Below are 18375 nucleotides of genomic sequence, written 5' to 3'. Positions count from 1 at the left end.
GATACCATCCAGGACAAAGCAGCCCATTTCATTGGCACCCCTTCCACAAACATTCACTCCCTCCAGCACCAAAGAACAGTAGCAGCAGTGTGTACCGACTACGAGATGCACTGCAGGAACTCACCAAGCCTCCTTAGACAGCCCCTTCCAAACCCAGGACCACTACCATCTAGTAGGACCAGGGCAGCAGACACATGGGAAAACCACCACATACAAGTTCCCCTCCAAGCTACTCACCATCCTGACTGGGAATTATATTGTCATTCTTTCACTGCTGCTGGGTCAAAATCCTGGAACTCCCTCCCTAACAGCACTGTAGATGTACCTACACCATATGGACCAGCAGTTGAAGAAGGCAGCTCACCACCACCTTCTCAATTAGGGATGTACAGTAAATGCTGGCCTAGCCAGTGACACCCACATCCCATCAATGATTTTTTTTTTAAATGTGCTGCCTGAGAGGGTGGTGGAATCAGATTCATTAGCACTTTTGAAAAGGGAATTGGGTAAAACTTGAAGTAGAAAAAAAACGGCAGGACTAATAGGAAAGGGCAGGAGGAGTGGGAAAAATTGAGTAGCTCTTTTAAAGTACCGGCATAGTTACAATGAGTTGAATGGCTACCATCTGTGCTATATGATTCTGTGATTTTAATCCTGTTATGTTATAGTGAATGATCGCCATAATCAAATTTTGCTTCTCAAAATTACAACCCATCTGATATAATACTGTTGCAATGGTTTGTCATCATCTGGGCAGTTTGGCTGAACCAATTACTTTGTTGTAGTTCCCCTCGTTTATTTTATCTGATCTCGAGATGTAGGCATGCTGGCAAAACTATATTTAATGCTCACTGTGTTAAAATTAAATTCTTCCCCATCTCCCCTCTCATTCTTTTGCCAAATTTATTTAAACTTATGTCCTCTGGTTACTAATCCTCCTGCCAGTGGAAATAGTTTCTGCTTAATAACTTTGTCGAAAGCCCTCATAACCTTGACTCCCTAATAGTTAGTGATGATTGGGTTTTCTCAACATGCCTGTTTAAAGAAAAGAGCGTGTTTGACTTACTCCCCTGCAGTCCAAGTTGTAGTTATTACTGGCCTTGTCCTGTTACATTGCCAACAAATACAACGAGTCACATGAGCAAAAGGGGTATGCACTGCTTGAAAGGGCCATGGAAGCAGATTTAATTATTGCTTTCAAATGATATTGGATAAATACTCGAAAAGGAAAACATTTATGTGGCCATGAGGAATCTGTGGGAGAATGCCACAGATTAGAGAGTTCTTTCAAATAGCTGGCACAGACATGATGGGCTGAATGACCTGTGTCTGTGCTGCATCATTCTTTGATTCTAGGAAATCAACTACTGAGGACAGAATGTTACGCCCATGCAATGTCTGACAATTCCACAACGCCCATGCAATGTCTGACAATTCAAATAATGAATAGTCGTGCCATATAGATCATTGTTTCACACTATACATACACATCACATTTTCCAGGAATCTCGCTCCCATTGGTATCTGTCGATTTTGGGAAACTCCAATGGAGCCAGTTTGGAGAACTTACCTGTCAGCCTTAGACTTGAAGTCGAGCACTCCCGCAATTAGTTTGGCTGCAAATCTGAGGGATGAAAGGAATCACAATAAGAAAATAAAGTAGTAGAGTGGCTAAGTTACCCTGAGATTGGGGCAGGAGGGAACCAGCATTTCAGTTCAATTACAAGAGAGACATTCAATTGTCAACACCTACTTTATTTAAATGTATAAACAAATGCAGAAGGAGAATTAGTAACTAGATGTTTCAGACTATTTTGTTTTATACATGAATGCCAGTTATACAATGGGGGAAAACGAGCTTAGACGAGTTGTACAAGGGAGCAGAGTAAAATTGCACCGAGGCAGCTGAAGTAATTACAATCACTGTTCTGGCAAAGGGTCTTGGTTGTCATTTCACCAAGCAAGTAAAAACTCATTAAGAATGTCTATAACTAGAGATCATGGTCTCAACGTAAGGGTGTTTTTTTTAGGACTGAGGTGAGGAGAGAGGGTTCATTCAGAGGTTTGTGAATTTGGAACTCTCTAGCCTAGGGCTGTGGAAGTTCAGTCGTTGAGTATATTAAAGACTAAGCTTGATAGATTTTTGGGAACCAAGGGATACAGAAATAGGGCAGGAAAGTGGAGTTGAGTTAGAAGATCAGACATGATTGTATTGGATGATAGAGAATGTTCATGGGGTCGAATGATCTACTCCTGCGCATATTTCTTATGCTTTTTCTATGACAGTCATCTGTTATTTCCCTACTACTCCAAAATGAATCTCTCATTAAAATAATAGTCAGCATCCCGTACAAATTCAACTTTTCAGACTTGTGGTTCAGAAGTGGGGTTTTCACTGGAGGTTATCCAGATTGTAGCCTGCAAGAAAACTAATTCCACCAAACTCTTCCTTCTATCCAGCCTTCTTCCACTGTCAGATTCAGGTGGATAGGGGAATCTCTGCATGTTATCTACATGGACCTGCAGAAGACATCTGATAAGACCGCACACAAGAGATTATGAGCAAAAATGAGAGGAAACAGGAATCAGTTGTAGATTTTTGACTTGGGTTGAAAATTTGTTGGGAGGTAGCAGACAGAAAGTGGGAATAAAGGACAGATACTCAGATCAGTAGAACATGTTCATTGTGGATCTGTTTTCGAGTTACAACTTACCACCACTTTATTAATGACTAGAATGAAGGATACAGGAGTTGTATATCCAAATTTGTAGCTGACACTAACTTGGGAGAGACAATAGGTGATGAGGATGAGACATGGATGGATGGAGCGATTGGAAATGGAGTTCAATGTGAGAAAGTGTGAAGTCATCACATTAGACTCAAGGAAGATAAATGGAAGTATTTTCTAAATAGTGAGACAATGAGGCAGTAGAAAACCAAGAGATTCAGGAGACCACATGAACAAATCAGTAAAAGCTAATAGACAGGTTCAAAGAACAATGTCAAATGGTATTAATATGTTGACCCTTATCTCAAGGTGGTGGGATGGGCCAGTTGACAAGTTGTGAGTGAGTGGTTGGGCAATTGCCATGTTTTGGGTGTGCCTTTTTCTACCTGAGCTGTCCTTTCCAATCATTGTAGTCCTGTTTGGGCAGAACTACAGCTGGGTTCGAATGAACAGCCAAGGGAAGCCGACACTCGAGGCAAGCATTCTGGAGCCACCAGTCCGTAAGCTGAAACAGAAGCAAAGAGAGTGATGTCAGACGGCAACAAGAAAGGGTACCAATAACTAACCATGAAAGAAATACAAAGGCTGTGATGACCATATCCAATGGTGTGAGGTGTTTGGACTGATGAGAAATGGTCACACAACAGGAGCTTTATTCAGGAAAGAATGAGGGATGCTAGGCATTACCACTGATGGAGTGAGAGCAAAATGAAAGGGCCGATTTTAACTTATGTTGCCTGGTGCAAACAGGATTGGTAATAATCTCATAAAAGAGTCAGAAGCCCTGCTATCCTGTGAATACATGCATTGTCATTTTGAAAGAGGCTCACAGCTGGGTATCTGCCTATTTCAGGCATTAGGCTCATTTCTATATGCGAAAATAAAAGCAAAATAATGCAGATGCTGGAAATCTGAAATAAAAATAGAAAATGCTGGAAAAAGCGTATCATACGGATTAAAACATTAACTCTGTTTCTCTCTCCACAGATGCTGCCAGACCTACTGAGTTGTTCCAGTATTTTCTATTTTTATCCCATTTGTATATGCCTTGGGTTGCCATTTTAAGGGTAGAAATGATTAGAACATGCAACATAAATGCTCCAATCATTTCCAAGGGCTACACAGGCCCAGTTATTCTCATGGGGCCCATGAGGAACAGGGTGACTCGCCCTGTGCTCCACAGAAATAAAAACAAAAAACTGAGAATGCTGGAAATCTAGAACAAAAACAAAAATACCTGGAAAAACTCAGCAGGTCTGACAGCATCTGCAGAGAGGGATACAGTTAACGTTTCGAGTCTGAATGACTCTTGATCAGAACCAAGGAAAAATAGAAAAGAGGTGAAATATTAGCTGGTTTAAAGGCGGGTGGGACAGGTAGAGCTGGATAGAGGGTCAGTGATAGCTGGACATTGCCAAAAAATGTCACTCCACCTATCACTGGTCCTCTATCCAGCTCTACCTGTCCCACAACACACGCTCCCCCCACCGCCCCCCCCCCCCACCCCCCCCCCCCCCCCCCCCCCCCCCCCCGCCCCACCGCCTTGCTAAACCAGCTTATATTTGACTTCTTTTCTATTTTTCTTAGTTCTGATGAGGAGTCATTCGGACTCGAAATGTTAACTGTATCCCTCTCTGCAGATGCTGTCAAACCTGCTGACTTTTTCCAGGCATTTCTGTTTTTTTTCTCCACAAAAATAATATGGGCTGTTGCTGTCCTGGGGCTCTTCCCAACCTCCCACAATCATGAGGATCTCCGTCCACAACCATGCATGTAGATGGATAACAGCCAGGTATTCAATCAATTGGGATGTCCATTCAGTGCCCTGCAGCTCACCATCCTGGAGTGAATGAAGGCAGTGGTGAAAGGAGTGGAGGTTTGAAGTGGTGGATGGGCTTCTGATCAATGAACTGCTATTTGACACTGGAAAGCATCACAGCTAAGCGCAATCCAGTCAACACCCAATTCCCACCAGATGGATGGTATCCTAGTGCATCATTCCGATTTTGTTCCCCTCGATCCTGCCCCACTTTCATTCCAAAATGAGGAATTGTAGTGCCCCCATATTGTTTAACATGACAATGCAGAACACTTACCCAGTTGTCCGTCCTTCTCGATCGTCTTTCCAGTCTGTCCTGGAGTTTCAATCCAATACTATGGGGTCTACTGAACTCTCTCACTATCTCCCTTGTCTGTTCCAGCTCTTCTGAAGTCACAAGAGGCTGCAGGGCCAGGAGGTAGCGTTCCAATGTATGTTTCAGTGGAGGAACCGGCAGCTGAGGCAATGGAAAGTGGGTAGAGAAAGACCTTCCTGGAGGGCACCAGGCTGGCCTGATGAGGACCATAGGCTGCCATACTCTAACCATCTGCGAAAAAGATAGGAATGTAAAGACACTCAGCCACTGGACTCAGGCCAAACACTTTCTCTTGAACAAAATGTCCTTTCACAGAACACCACAAGGACATTTTCAGTGAAAGAAGCGGCAACTATTTGAGATGAAACATTTATTGAGTGTGGATAAAGGCTGCCTTTTCGCTATGGTTGATCCTGTGGGTTTGTTTATCTGAAAACTAGTTCATTGAGTGTATGATAATAAGTCAAGCCTGTTCCAAATGACCTACAGAAAGTAAATAATGCAATGGAAGACTGATTGGTCAGAAATTGTGATTATAATCTAAACTGCCTTTCCAAAAACACCAAATACACACTGGTATTTACATTCTAAGGTAGCATTGCATCATATTATAAACTGGATATGTATAACACTGTACCAAGCAACACAGCAAAGTGAAGACATTATCTCCTGGCATACCTGTTAACATAGGTATGTGGCATGCACTTCTTAAACTAATTCTCAGGCTTCCCTGGCCATAAAAGGCTGACTTAAACATTGCTGCCTTTAGTTGATCATGAGGAGATTCAGAAGGATAAACCAGCAAGCTGCCTAAGAGGTGCAATGGGGAAAGGTCGTTGACTAAGGCCTTTCAGCCACAGTGCACGAGAGGCTAGACATTATATAGAACCTCTTGGGCTGTAGGACTCACATTGAATGTATACAGTAACTATTACAATGCATCACAACTGTACTGAAGCACCACAGAGTGCAACATGATCTATGTCAAAAATTTGAATATCATTGTATTTTCTGTAATGGCCATTTTGCAATGTTCTTTGAGATATTTTAGGAAAAAAGTTTTTTTTTGCAAAAAAGAATTATCTTCCCTCTCTGGCTCCTCAAACTCCATGTAAACCACCTCTACTCAGTGACTCCCCACACAATATCAGAAAAACAGCAGACTACAATAAAGCAACTTACCTCTCCAAGTTACTTCACAGAAGCATAAGAAAAATCATTTGGACACCTGGCCAAAGAAGCAGGAATTAGGAGATTGGTGCTACCCAGAAGGAAGGGAATGGAGGGATATGCTTGCACAGCTTACACTTATACAGCATCGTTACCATAGCAAAACATCCAAAGCCTCTTCACCCAAGAATTATCAAACAAAATATAACATTCAGACACATAAGGAGCTAATTGAGCAAATGACCAAAAGCCTGGTCAAAGAGCAAGTTTGTCGTAAAAGGAGGAAAGTGAGGTGTGGGTGATGGGAAGGGTGGGAGCTGTGGTGAGGTTTAGGCAGGGAATTCCAGAGCTTAGGGATTCAGCAGCTGAAGGCACTGCCACAAATGAGGGAATGAAATGGTATGACGTGATTCAAAGACAATACTTAAATCACAGAAGGATTTTTTAAAAATACACATTTATTTGTAGATGCATGACAAAGGCTAGACCCACTGGATTCATTTCCCAGATGATGCATTTGGCTTGTCTGTTCCTACATTGGATTTACATGAATTTCACTTCCAGTCTGCTTATGCCCCACATGACAAAACACTGGGCCAACAACTGCAGGAATGATGCATCTCTGAATCAGAAGGTTTGTGTTCACCTTCCACTCAAAATTCCAAGCTGACACTCCAGTGCGGTACTGAGGAGGTGCTGCACTAAGAGAGGTGCCATCTTTCAGATAAGTCTTTACATCAAGACCCTGTCTGCCCTCTCAGATGGATGTAAAAGATCCTGTCGCACTATTGTGATGAAAGGTCAGGGAGTTATCCCCGGTGACCGATGCCAATAAGTACCCCCCACCCCATCTAACATCACTAATAAATGAAGAGATAATCTGATCATTATCACATTGGTGTAAGTACACCCCTACTCTGTAAAAATTAGTTGCTGTGCTTTTCTAGGTTAATAAGATCATAAACCGTTGAGGATTTTAGGACATACTGAAGTTGTGAAGGGTGCTACATAAATGCAAATCTTTTTACCTAGCAGTGAGCAACCTGAATTGGGCTTTTCTCTACACCCTTCAGATTGGGTTATATTCATGCCACATGTTGCTGGACCTACACTGTCTCCAGTCCAGCAAAGCATTGATTTTAAAATCTTCATTCTTCTTTTCAAATTGCTCATGGCCATAACTGCACTTTCTCCTCTGAGCCCTAAAACCCTGAGATATATGTGGTACTCCAATTCTGGCCTCTCCAGCATCTCTGATTTTAAACACTTGTCAACACAAAAAGTTAGTGTGCAGGTACAGCAAGTGATTAGGAAGGCAAATGGAATAATGGCATTTATTGCAAGGGGAATAGAATATAAAAATGCAGAAGTTTTACTGCAGCTGTACATGTGAGACCACATCGGAATACTGTGTACAGTTTTGATCTCCTTATGTGAAAAAAATATATAACTGTGTGAGAAGCAGTTCAGAGAAGGTTCACTCATTTCATTCCTGGGATGAAAGGCTTATCCTATGAGGAAAGGTTGAACAGGGTGGGCCTACACTGGAGTTTAGAAGAATGAGAGGTGATTTTATTGAAGCATATAAGATCTTGAGGTGATTTGATAGAATGGACACCAGGAGGATGATCCTACTTGTGGGAGAATCTAGAACTAGGGGACACGGTTTAAGAATAAGAGGTCTCCCTTTTAAGGCAGAGATGAGAATATTTTTCTAAATTTTCCTAAAAGGATTGTTAAGCTGTTCCCAATTCTGTTCACAAAGCAGTGGAGGCTGGGTCATTAAATTTATTCAAGGCAATTTAGATTTTTGGGTTATTGGTCGGAGCAGGGGTGCAGACAGGAAAGTGGAGTTGAGACAAAACCAGATCAGCCATGATCTTATTGAATGGTGGAGCAGGCTCTAAGTTCTATGTTCCTATAGTGGCCATGCCTTTGGCTTTATAGTCCCAAGCTCTCGAATTCCCTCCCTAATCCTCTGTCTCTCTCTGGTCTCCTCCAAGACTCTTCTTAAATGCTCTTTGACCAAACATTTGGTCAGCTGTCCTAATATGAATTTACATGGCTCAGAGTCAAATTTTGTCTGTTTTCACTCCTGTGAAATGCCTTGGAACGCTTAACTATGTTAAAGGTGCTATATAAATGCAAGTTGTGGTTTGTTTTAGTAAATATATATATAACTAGGTCGCTACATAGGTTATTCCTGTAACATTTGTCCAAGATGGAAGACTTATAGCTCACAAGTTAACCTACCTCAATCTTCAAAGATTACATTTACAATGATTTTCAATGAGCCACAAAACTGCCTGGAGCGCAAACACAAATGTCAGACTAGGTTCTGAATAGAAAGAATACTTCTGCGCCCTTTTGTTTCACATCTTTAAACTACAGGTCAAGGGGAGTGGACATTTTATATAGTACATGCAGGCCACAGCCTCTGAGGAATGATCTCGTTGGACAGGAAGTGATGTACAAATTATGTCAACAGTTTGAAATTAAGACAAAGCAAAAAAAACAGCAAGTATAAGGATATGGATCTCCCTCAATATTTGGAATTCAGTAACTCACTCTCCTCTGACATTACACCAGCCACTACACTTCAAAAATACTTTACTGGTTGTAAAGTGCTTTGGAACCTTCTAAATATTGCTATCTAAATAACACTCTTTTGATTTCATTTTAAAGCCTATTTCTATCCATATGGATGAGTAGGACTGACTCACAGGGTTCCCTCACAAAGTCCAACAATCACTCGAAATGATGGTGGGAGAGCAAGTTATATTGGTTATGAACAACAGGGCAGAGCTGAGTGACATTCAGCACGTGTGCAATGCTCGCTGTTTATTGTGGCTTTAACAGCGATACAACATCTGCCAGCGGCTGTGGGACACAGCAATGTCAAACAGGCTACCGAGCAGAGCAGCGGTTACAATGTGCGACTTTTAGCTTCCTCCTGCGGTCTTCTTTTAACGCGAAATAAATCCTATTGGTTGTGCTACAAAGTAACAGGTCATCAGCGGAATGAAACTGACGGTCGGAAACTCACCAAGAGGCGCGTGGACGCCGCGAGCATCATGATGAAGCTTTTCTAGGAAGCATTTACTCCAATATAGGGGCCAGCCTTAGATTGAAAGGGGGAAAAAAAGCAAAACAAATCCTCAGTTCCAGCTGTTCCAGCAGCTGCCAGTCTGGGGCTGAGACGCAAGGAAACAGCAAGAGTTGAGAGTTCACCAGAGTTCGCCTTACTTCCGTCTGCTTCCCAGGTCTTTCTGCATTCGAAATAAAAGATAGGATACGGTCGAAACGTGCAGGGGTATCCGCAGATTATGGAGGCGTTTGAACATTCATGTACTGCCGATAATTATTAGTGAAATGAGCCCGGAATGTCATTTATACATATTTACATTATTCTGGGGAGGAAAGATTTTGAAAGCAATACAAATCAGAGGGGTGAAAGCAAGCCGGGGTTTTAAATCCAACAAATCGTTGTGGTTTATTTGCAGGAGACCAGGTCATGGTGGAAAGGGATTTATTTAGTTCGTTAACCCTCGGTCATTGTACCTTATGAAAGGGAGTTTTTCCCCTCACTGTTGCAATGGTACAGTCCGGCATATGAAGCGCTCTTAATATTAAATGTCAACAAAGCCCAATATTACCAAGGTCAGGCTGCGGCAATTTTCTCCGGCCAAACACGAGTAACAAAGAAATTCGACACAAATTGAGAGGCGGCTATTTTTTTTACGGGGGTAAAAAAATACAGTGACGGTCACAGGAAGCAAGTGGAATTTTGATAGGTCTAATTATACAAAACATCCCTTGAGGGACCAAAGTGTTCATTAAACAGGCCTAGGTTTGGGTTAGTGAGGCGATGAGGGGAATGGCAGCAATAATATTGACACGGCTCCTCCTATTGAAACCCAGCTCCTTTTTGTTCAAACTTGCCCTGTTATTTACAACATTTAATTGTACACTCCAACTGATCGGGCAAGTGCGCCACGCTGCCTAGCAAAATGCGAAAGAGCTAAAGGATCATAAAACGGATCAAAGTTTTGCAAACTTGTCACATCCAGTTGTGAACGGTGGTAGACAAGCAACTAAACATAGAGGAGGCTACATAAATATCCCCATCCTGGTGTATATCAGTGCAAAAGACAAGGAATGGGAGCTTTGGATTTGACCAATTATATTGACACGAAGCATTTGCCACCATCTTCAACCAGAAGTGCCAAGTGGATAATTCATCTTGGAGGTCCATCACAAACGCCAGGAGTCAGCCAATTAGATTCATTCCATGTGATATCAAGAAACGGCTGAAGGCACTAGATACTGCAAAGGTTATGATGATAGTCCAGCAATAGTACTGAAGACTTGTGCCCCAGAATTTGCCAACCTCTAGCCAAGCTGTTCCAGTACAGCTATAACACTGGCATCTAGCCAGCAATGTGGAAAATTGCCCAAGTATGTACTGCCCACAAAAGGCTGGACAAATCCAATTCCATTGGATTTACCACCCCATCAGTCTACTCTCAATCATTAGCAAAGTGATGGAAGGTGTCATTGACAGTGCTGTCAAGTGGCACTAACTCAGCAATAACCTGCTCATGATGCTCAGCTTGGCTCTGCCAGGGTCACTTGGCTCCTGACCTCTTTACAGCTTTTGTCCAAAAAAGGGCAAAAGAGCTGAACTCCAAAGGTGTGGTGAGGGTGACTGACCTTGACATCAAGGCAATATTTGACTAAGTGTGGCATTACGGAGCCCGAGAAAAACTCAAGTCAATGGGAATTGGGGGGAAATTTCTCTGCTGGTTGGAGTCATACCTAGCACAAAGGAAGATGGTTGTGGTTGTTGGAGGTCAATTATCTCAATTCCACGCCATCACTGCAGGAGTTCCTCAGGGTAGTGTCCTAGGCCTAACCATCTTCAACTGCTTCATTAATGACCTTCCTTCCATTATAAGGTCAAAAGTGGGAATGTTCACTCAGGATTTCACAATGTTCAGCACCATTCACAACTCCTTAGATACAGAAATAGTCATGTCCATGTGCAGCAAGACTTGGATAACATTCAGGCTTGGGTTGATAAGAAGCAAGTAACATTCACACCACACAAGTGCCTGGCAATAACTATCTTAAGCAAGAAAGGATCCTAACATCTTCCCTTGACATCCAATGACATTACCATTGCCACATCCTGAACGTTAACAGTGACCAGAAACTTAACTGGATGAGCCATACACTGCTACAAGAGCAGTTCAGGGGCTGGGAATTATGTGGTGAGTAACTCACCTCCTGACTTCTCAAAGGCTGTTCACCATCTACAAAGCACAAGTCAGGAGTGTGATGAAATACTCCTCGCTTGCCTGGATGAGTGTGGCTCCAACAGCACTGAAGAAGCTTGGCAGCATCTGGGAAAAAGCAGCTTGCTTCAATGTGACCTCATCCAGCACAAATGTTCACCCCCTCCACCACTAATGCACTATACACGAGATTCACTGGAGAAAGTTACCAAGGTTCCTTCAACAGCATCTTCCAAAACTGTGACCTCTACCACTGAGAAGGACAAGGGCAGCAGATAGATGGGAACACCACCACCTGCAAGTTCCCCTCAAAGCCACTTACCATCCTGAGTTGGAACTACATCGGTGTTCCTTCACTGCCAGTGGGTCAAAATCCTGGAACTCACTTACTAAAAGCACTTTTTTTATACATTCATGAGATGTGGGCATTGTTGGCGAGGCTTATTGCCCATCACTAATTGCCCTTGAGAAAGTGGTAGTGAGCTGCCTTCTTGAACCGCTGCAGTCCCTGTGGTGCAGGTACACCCACAGTGCTGTTACGGAGGGAGTTCCAGGATTTTGACCCAGCGACAGTGAAGAAATAGTGATTTATTTCCAAGTCAGGATGGTGAGTGGATTGGAGAGCAACTTCCAGATGGTGGTGTTCCCATGTGTCTGCCGCCCTTGTCCTTCTAGATGGTAGTGGTTGCATATTTGTAAGGTGCTGCCTAAGGAGGCTTGGTGAATTTCTGCAGTGCATCGAGTAGATGGCATGCTCTGCTGCCACTGTGCATTGGCAATGGAGAGAGTGAATGTTTGCAGATGGAGTGCCAAGCAGTGGGCTGCTTTGTCCTGGATGGTGTCAAGCTTCTTGAGTGTTGTTAGAGTTGCACTCATCCAGGCAAGTGGAGAGTATTCCATCACACTCCTGACCTGTGTCTTGTGGAAGTTGGACAGGCTTTGGGGAGTCAGGAGGTGAGTTACTCACTGCAGGATTCCTAGCCTTTGATCTGCTCTTGTAGCCACAGATCAGTTTCTGGTCAATGGTAACCTCCAGGATGTTGATAGTGGTGGATTCAGCCATGGTAATGCCATTGAATGTCATGGGGTGATGGGTAGATCCTCTCATATTAGAGATGGTCATTGCCTGCCACCTGTGTGGCTCAAATGTTACTTGCCACTTGTCAGCCCAAGGCTAGATATTGTCCAGGTCCTGCTGGATTTGGACATGGACTGCTTGAGTATCTGAAGAGTTGTGAATGGTGCTGAACATTGTGCAATCATCAGCGAACATCCCCACTTCTGACCCAATGATTGAGGGGAAGTCATTGATAAAGCATCTGAAAATGGTTGGGCCTAGGACACGGCCCTGAGGAACTCCTGGAGCTGAGATGACTGACCTCCAATAACCACAGGGTCATGAGGACTTGAAACGTCAACTCTTTTCTTCTCCGCCGATGCTGCCAGACCTGCTGAGTTTTTCCAGGTAATTCTGTTTTTGTTTTGGATTTCCAGCATCCGCAGTTTTTTTGTTTTTACAACCATCTTCCTTTGTGCTAGGCATGACTCCAAACAGTGGACTGTTTTCCCTCTAATTTCCATTGACTCCAGTTTTGCTAGAGCTCCTTGATGCCACATTATGGGTGTAACTACAATAGATAGACTGCAGCTCACTCACCTTGTCAGGGGCAATTAGGGATGACCAACAAATTCTGGCCTTGCCACACATGATCATATTCCATGAAAGAATTAAAGAACAAAAACAAAAATACCTGGAAAAACTCAGCAGGTCTGACAGCATCTGCGGAGAGGAATACAGTTAATGTTTCGAGTCCGAATGATTCTTCATGAGAACAGCATCTGCAGTATTTTGTTCTAGATTTCCAGCATCCGCAGTATTTTGCTTTTATCTAAAGAATTAAAGAAAGCGGACAACAAGTTGGAATAAGAGGAGCAAATTGACCTACTGTGGAGGTCTTGCAGGGTTATGAGGAAGTTACAGAGATGGGGAGATATTGTAAGTCAGGGAGGACAGGGCTGATGATGGATAAATTTGGGACTCCAGAAGGCCATTGGGTTTGTCATTTCTGCACTGGCTCTTTGAAAGAGCTATACAATTAATCCCACAATTCTCCCCTTTCTTCAAAACCCTGCACATTTTCCCCATAGGTGCCATTGTATACAAGCAGCAGAATTTTGGATGAGCCGAAGTTGGTGGAGAGTGAAGGAGCAGAGTTGAGTCTTGAGGTGACAAGGGGGTGACTGGGGGTCTCAGCAGCAGATGGGCTGAGGTAGAGCTGGAGGTGGTTGATGTTACACAGATAGAATTAAGCAATCTTTGTGATGGAGAAGATGTGGGAACTCCACTGAAGATTGAACATAACACCAAAATTATGGTTGCAAACTGTCTGGTTCAGCCTCAGACAGTGGTCGGGGAAGTGAGTGGAATACGGGATTAGGGTATTTGTTATATAGCTGGGATTGAAGACAATATCTATTTACATTGTAGCTGTGGTCCAGATGGTAGCACTCTTACCTCTAACTCACAATGTTTGGTGATCAAGTGCACCCTTCCCACTATTTGTGGGAGTCTGCTGTGTGCAAATGGGCTACCTTGTTTCCTGAATTCCAACAGTGACTAATTTTTTTAAAAAGTACTTAATTGGCTGCAAAGTGCTTTGAAACATCTGGTGGTTATGAAAAGTGCTTTACATATACAAGTATTTCTTTTTAAATAAGATAGAGCCAGTAGAAATGTTGAGAGAAATGGTTAAGGGACAGAGCTGGATGTCATCATTGCACATGCGGAAGATGGCCCCATGTCATCAGTTGATGTTGTCATTGACCAACATGTTGACAGTCGCATAATTTACGTTAAGCAGACTAAGAGTTGGATCCCCGATCCTAAATTGGCTGATTTCAGACAAGTTGGTGGAGACAGAACAATTGAGCATAAGAACAAAAGAAATAGAAGCTGGATTGGGCCAGATGAGCCTTCCCTGCTATTCAATATGATCATGGCTGATCTTCTTGTTCAACTTCACCTTCCCGTTTTATCCCCTTTTCTCTAAATTCCCTCAACACCCAAAAATCTATCGAGCTTAGTGATATTGAAATTGCTTTCAGCACTGCTGGATGGTAGTCAGGATTCCCATTGCTGATCACTATTCAAAGACCCTCAGATGTGAAACACACATGTGGATGTTAAGTGATAGTCCTCTGTAAACTGCAGTGGTGAAATAGCATGATGAAACTCACTGTCCCAAAGAATGGACATTTAGGTGAGCTGCTGAGCAGCTGAAGGGATGTCTATGCAACCATTAAGTTGTACACCAGCATCAATTTGTGTGTTAAAACTTTTTTTCTTGCCATGGTGGTTCTAAGTCAGAATCAGTGCGTTTTCAACACACTGGGAGGAAGGAAAAAAGAAAAAGACTTGCATTGTATAGCATCTTTCATGACCCTCAGGATGTTTTTTGAAATGTAGTCACTGCTATAATGTAGGAAATGCAGCAAGGCTCCACAAACAACAAGGTGATTAAAAACCCAAACATCTGTTTTAGGTATTAGTGTTACACTTGAGGGAAAACTCACCTGACATTTTCTGAATTGTACCACAAAACCTTTTATGTCTACTTGAAATGGCAGACCATGTATCAGTTTAATGTTATACCTGAAAGATGGCACCTCTGACAGTGCATCACTCAATACTGCACTGGAGAGTCACCTGGAGAGTTATGGGACCTGAATCCATAACCTTCTAACCTGGGGGTGAGAGTATTATCCACTGAATTATGACTGACATATGGAAATTTATGGAGGTTGGTGAAGACCACAGTAATGAAGAAGAGAGACTGAGTGGAGGATGAGATACAGCTGGTAGAGGTTTGTAAGAATTTGAGCTTATGCAGTCTCAACCATGTTAACAATATAAAAATGCAGGCCTTTATTTGTTTCAAACATTAGGGTTATGGTGTGAGGAAATTCCCCATCTAAGCTAATTGTTATCATCAGTTCAACTTTGTGCTAATTGGTATTGTTCTTCCAGCTATACATATACAATTGTAAACAATTCTAAAACATACTAGAATGGGAAAATTCCAAATGAGTTGTAAGATCAAAGTAATAAGGTGGCATCCCAGAGATTTAATTCATAGATTGAGTGAATACTTATAGCACAGAAGGAAGGCCTTCAGCTCATCATGTCCATGCTGGCTCGTCACAAGAGCAACTTAGCTATTCCCAATCCCCTGCCCTTTCCCCATAGCCCTACAATGTTTTCTTTTCAGTTGTTTATCCAATTCTCTTTTGAATGCCCTGATTGCATCTGCCTCCACCATACTCCCTGGTAGTGCAATCTAGAACCTAACCACTTGCTGCATAAAAAATGTTTTTCCTCATGTTGCCATTGGGTTTTCTTTTGCCAATCACCTTAACTCTGTGCCCTCTGGTTTTCAATCATTCCATCAATGGGAAGTTCCTCTCTATATACTCAGTCTAGACCTCTCATGATCTTGAACACCTCTATCATAACTCTTCTCATTCTTCTATTCCCTAAAGGAAACAGCCTCAGCTTCTCCAAAATGCCGACCTAACTGAAATCTCTCATCCCTGGAACCATTCTCAGATAGTTTTCTGCACCTTCCCTAAAGCCTTCACATTCTTCCTAAAGTGTGCTGCCCAGAATCAGACACAATACTTAAGGTTAAGGCTGAACCAGTGTTTTATAAAGGTTCATCATAACTTCTTTGCTTTTGTACTCTATGCATTTATTTATAAAACCCAGGATTCCTTAAGTCTTTTTAACCACTTTCTCAACCTTCCCTGCCACCTTCAACGATTTGTGCTTATATGCCCCCATGTGTCTTTGGTTTTGCACCCCATTTATTATTGTACCCTTTATTTTATATTTCCATTCCTCATTCTTCCGACCAAACGATACCACTTCACATTACTCTGCATTCAATTTCTTCTGGCATGTGGACTTGCAGTATTGGCCATGTGATCTGATAAATTCTCCACTCATAATAATTTCTTTCTAATCTGAACCCATCTTGTTTTCATTCCTCATTTTCCTTGCACTCCCTCCCAACACTTTTTTTGTGGTCACAACTAAAAAAACAGTTTCCATAACTAGATGAAGTCTTGAGTGAACTGAAACCTGCACCCTCTATACATGTGATGAGTGGGAAAGCACACCATGAAATTAGTACTTACAACAACATAAAACTGAATTTATATAGTGCCTTTAATGTAGAAAATAGTCTTAAGGTTCTTCACGGAATGTTGAGGAAAATGAACATTCAGCCAAAGATAGACAGGGATTTGAAAGCGTGACCAAAGGCTTGATCAAATGTTTTAAGGAATGTTAAAGTAGGATAGTCATAGAGTTATAGAGGTATACAGCACAGAAAAAGGCCCTTCGGCCCATCAAGTCTGCACTGGTTAAACAGGTACCTAACTATTCTAATTCCATTTTCCAGCACTAGGTCCATAGCCTTGTATGCCATGGCATTGCAAGTGCACATCCAAATACTTCTTAAATGTTATTAGGGTTTCTGCCTCTTCCACCCTTTCAGGCAGTGAGTCCCAGATTCCCACGACCCTCTGGGTGAAAAAATTCTTCCTCTTATCCCCTCTAAGCCTCCTGCCCCTTACCTTAAATCTATGCCCCCTGGTTATTGATCCCTCCACCAAGGGGAAAAGTTCCTTCCTGTCTACCCTATCTATACCCCTCATGATTTTATACACCTCAATCATGTCCACCCTCAATCTCCTCTGCTCCAAGGAAAATAACCCGAGTCTATCCAATCTCTCCTCATAACTAAAACTCTCCAGCCCAGGCAACATCCTGGTAAATCTCCTCTGCACTCTCTCTAGTGCAATCACATCCTTCCCATAATGTGGATTCCAGAACTGCACGCAATACTCTAGCTGTGATCTAACCAGTGTTTTATACAGTTCCAGCATAACCTCCCTGCTCTTATATTCTATGCTTCGGCTAATAAAGGCAAAACTTCCTCTCATTTCCTCTCAGTTACTTGCCAACTGTATGTTAATCCAAGTTCTGTTCTAGGTTAGCATTGCACTGTTTCATTATCAGAGAAATTATGCATAGAGCTGAACTTTGCAGGATAGCAAGTGAACAATCCTAGAGTTGCTTTATGACTATCATAACCACCTCTTCCCTCAACAATCTAGCCTGTAGCCAAAATGTCATAAAATCTGAAATGATACCATCTGCCCTGAAAGTTGTTAATAACCACTCTAAGTGACAGTTTGCGTCATCCTGCAGGTGCTGGGCTCACCCGAAATAAATTAGATCCCATTTTCTCATTGCTTTTGGTTTCACATCTTGCAGACAGCAAGTTGCACTTTGAATTGTTTGACCAGAGTCCTTTTCTTTAACTCTTTATAGAAAGCAGGAAAAAGACCAAACATAGAAAAAATTGTGTCATGAGTATATGATTACTTAGTATGTTACACAGTCTGAGCCATACACTTAGCTGCAATCCTTAAAGACGACATTGAGGTATCTAATCTCAGCCATGAGGCATTGGGTATCCTGTAACAGAATTTCTGGATTAGGCAGGAGAAGAATCAAGCACAATTCCTGCTCTTCATGATTTACTATCTACCTTTCTGTTAGCACATGAGTAGATGTAGAGATATAATAGTGCAGTGATCATGCAACTGACTCAGTAATCCAGAGGTCTGGACTGAATATACAAAGAACATAACTTCAAATCCCCCTCTGACAGTTTGAGAATTTGAATTCCTCAAAATAAAAAGGGGGTATCAGCAAAAGAGACCATGAAGTTGTCGGATTGTCATAAATAGCCAACTGGTTTGTGGCCGAAAGGCAGCTCAATCTCCTATGAATTGAAACCACAAAGTAGAGATCACAACATGAAATTAGCACCTGCAAAAACCTGCATTTATATGGTGACTTTAACATAGAAAATAGTCTTAAGAGATTCAAGACAAATGAAGAAAATGGACATTGAGCCAAGGAAAGAATGACTAAAAGTGTGAGTTGTTTCTTGTGGGTGGTTGAAGCCATTG

The 18375-nt window shown here is 42.3% G+C and overlaps 1 protein-coding gene across 1 annotated transcript in view; it reads right to left on the bottom strand.

The window, feature by feature from the left end:
* LOC121291054 (carnitine O-acetyltransferase-like) overlaps positions 1-9431 on the bottom strand; it is a 38241-nt gene extending 28810 nt beyond the window's left edge. The window contains exons 1-4 of the mRNA XM_041212075.1: positions 9081-9431; positions 4826-5095; positions 3116-3234; positions 1571-1624 (exon numbers count right to left, since the gene is read on the bottom strand). Coding sequence (XP_041068009.1) covers positions 1571-1624; positions 3116-3234; positions 4826-5095; positions 9081-9110 — 473 coding nt within the window. The 5' untranslated portion in view covers positions 9111-9431. The remainder of the gene's footprint in view (positions 1-1570; positions 1625-3115; positions 3235-4825; positions 5096-9080) is intronic.
* Positions 9432-18375: the final 8944 nt, after the last annotated feature.

Source organism: Carcharodon carcharias, chromosome 19 (assembly GCF_017639515.1).
Source record: "Carcharodon carcharias isolate sCarCar2 chromosome 19, sCarCar2.pri, whole genome shotgun sequence".
In the NCBI taxonomy this organism is placed as follows: domain Eukaryota; kingdom Metazoa; phylum Chordata; class Chondrichthyes; order Lamniformes; family Lamnidae; genus Carcharodon; species Carcharodon carcharias.
The sequence above is the reverse complement of the archived record's forward strand: the minus strand, read 5'-3'. Positions and strand labels throughout refer to the sequence as shown.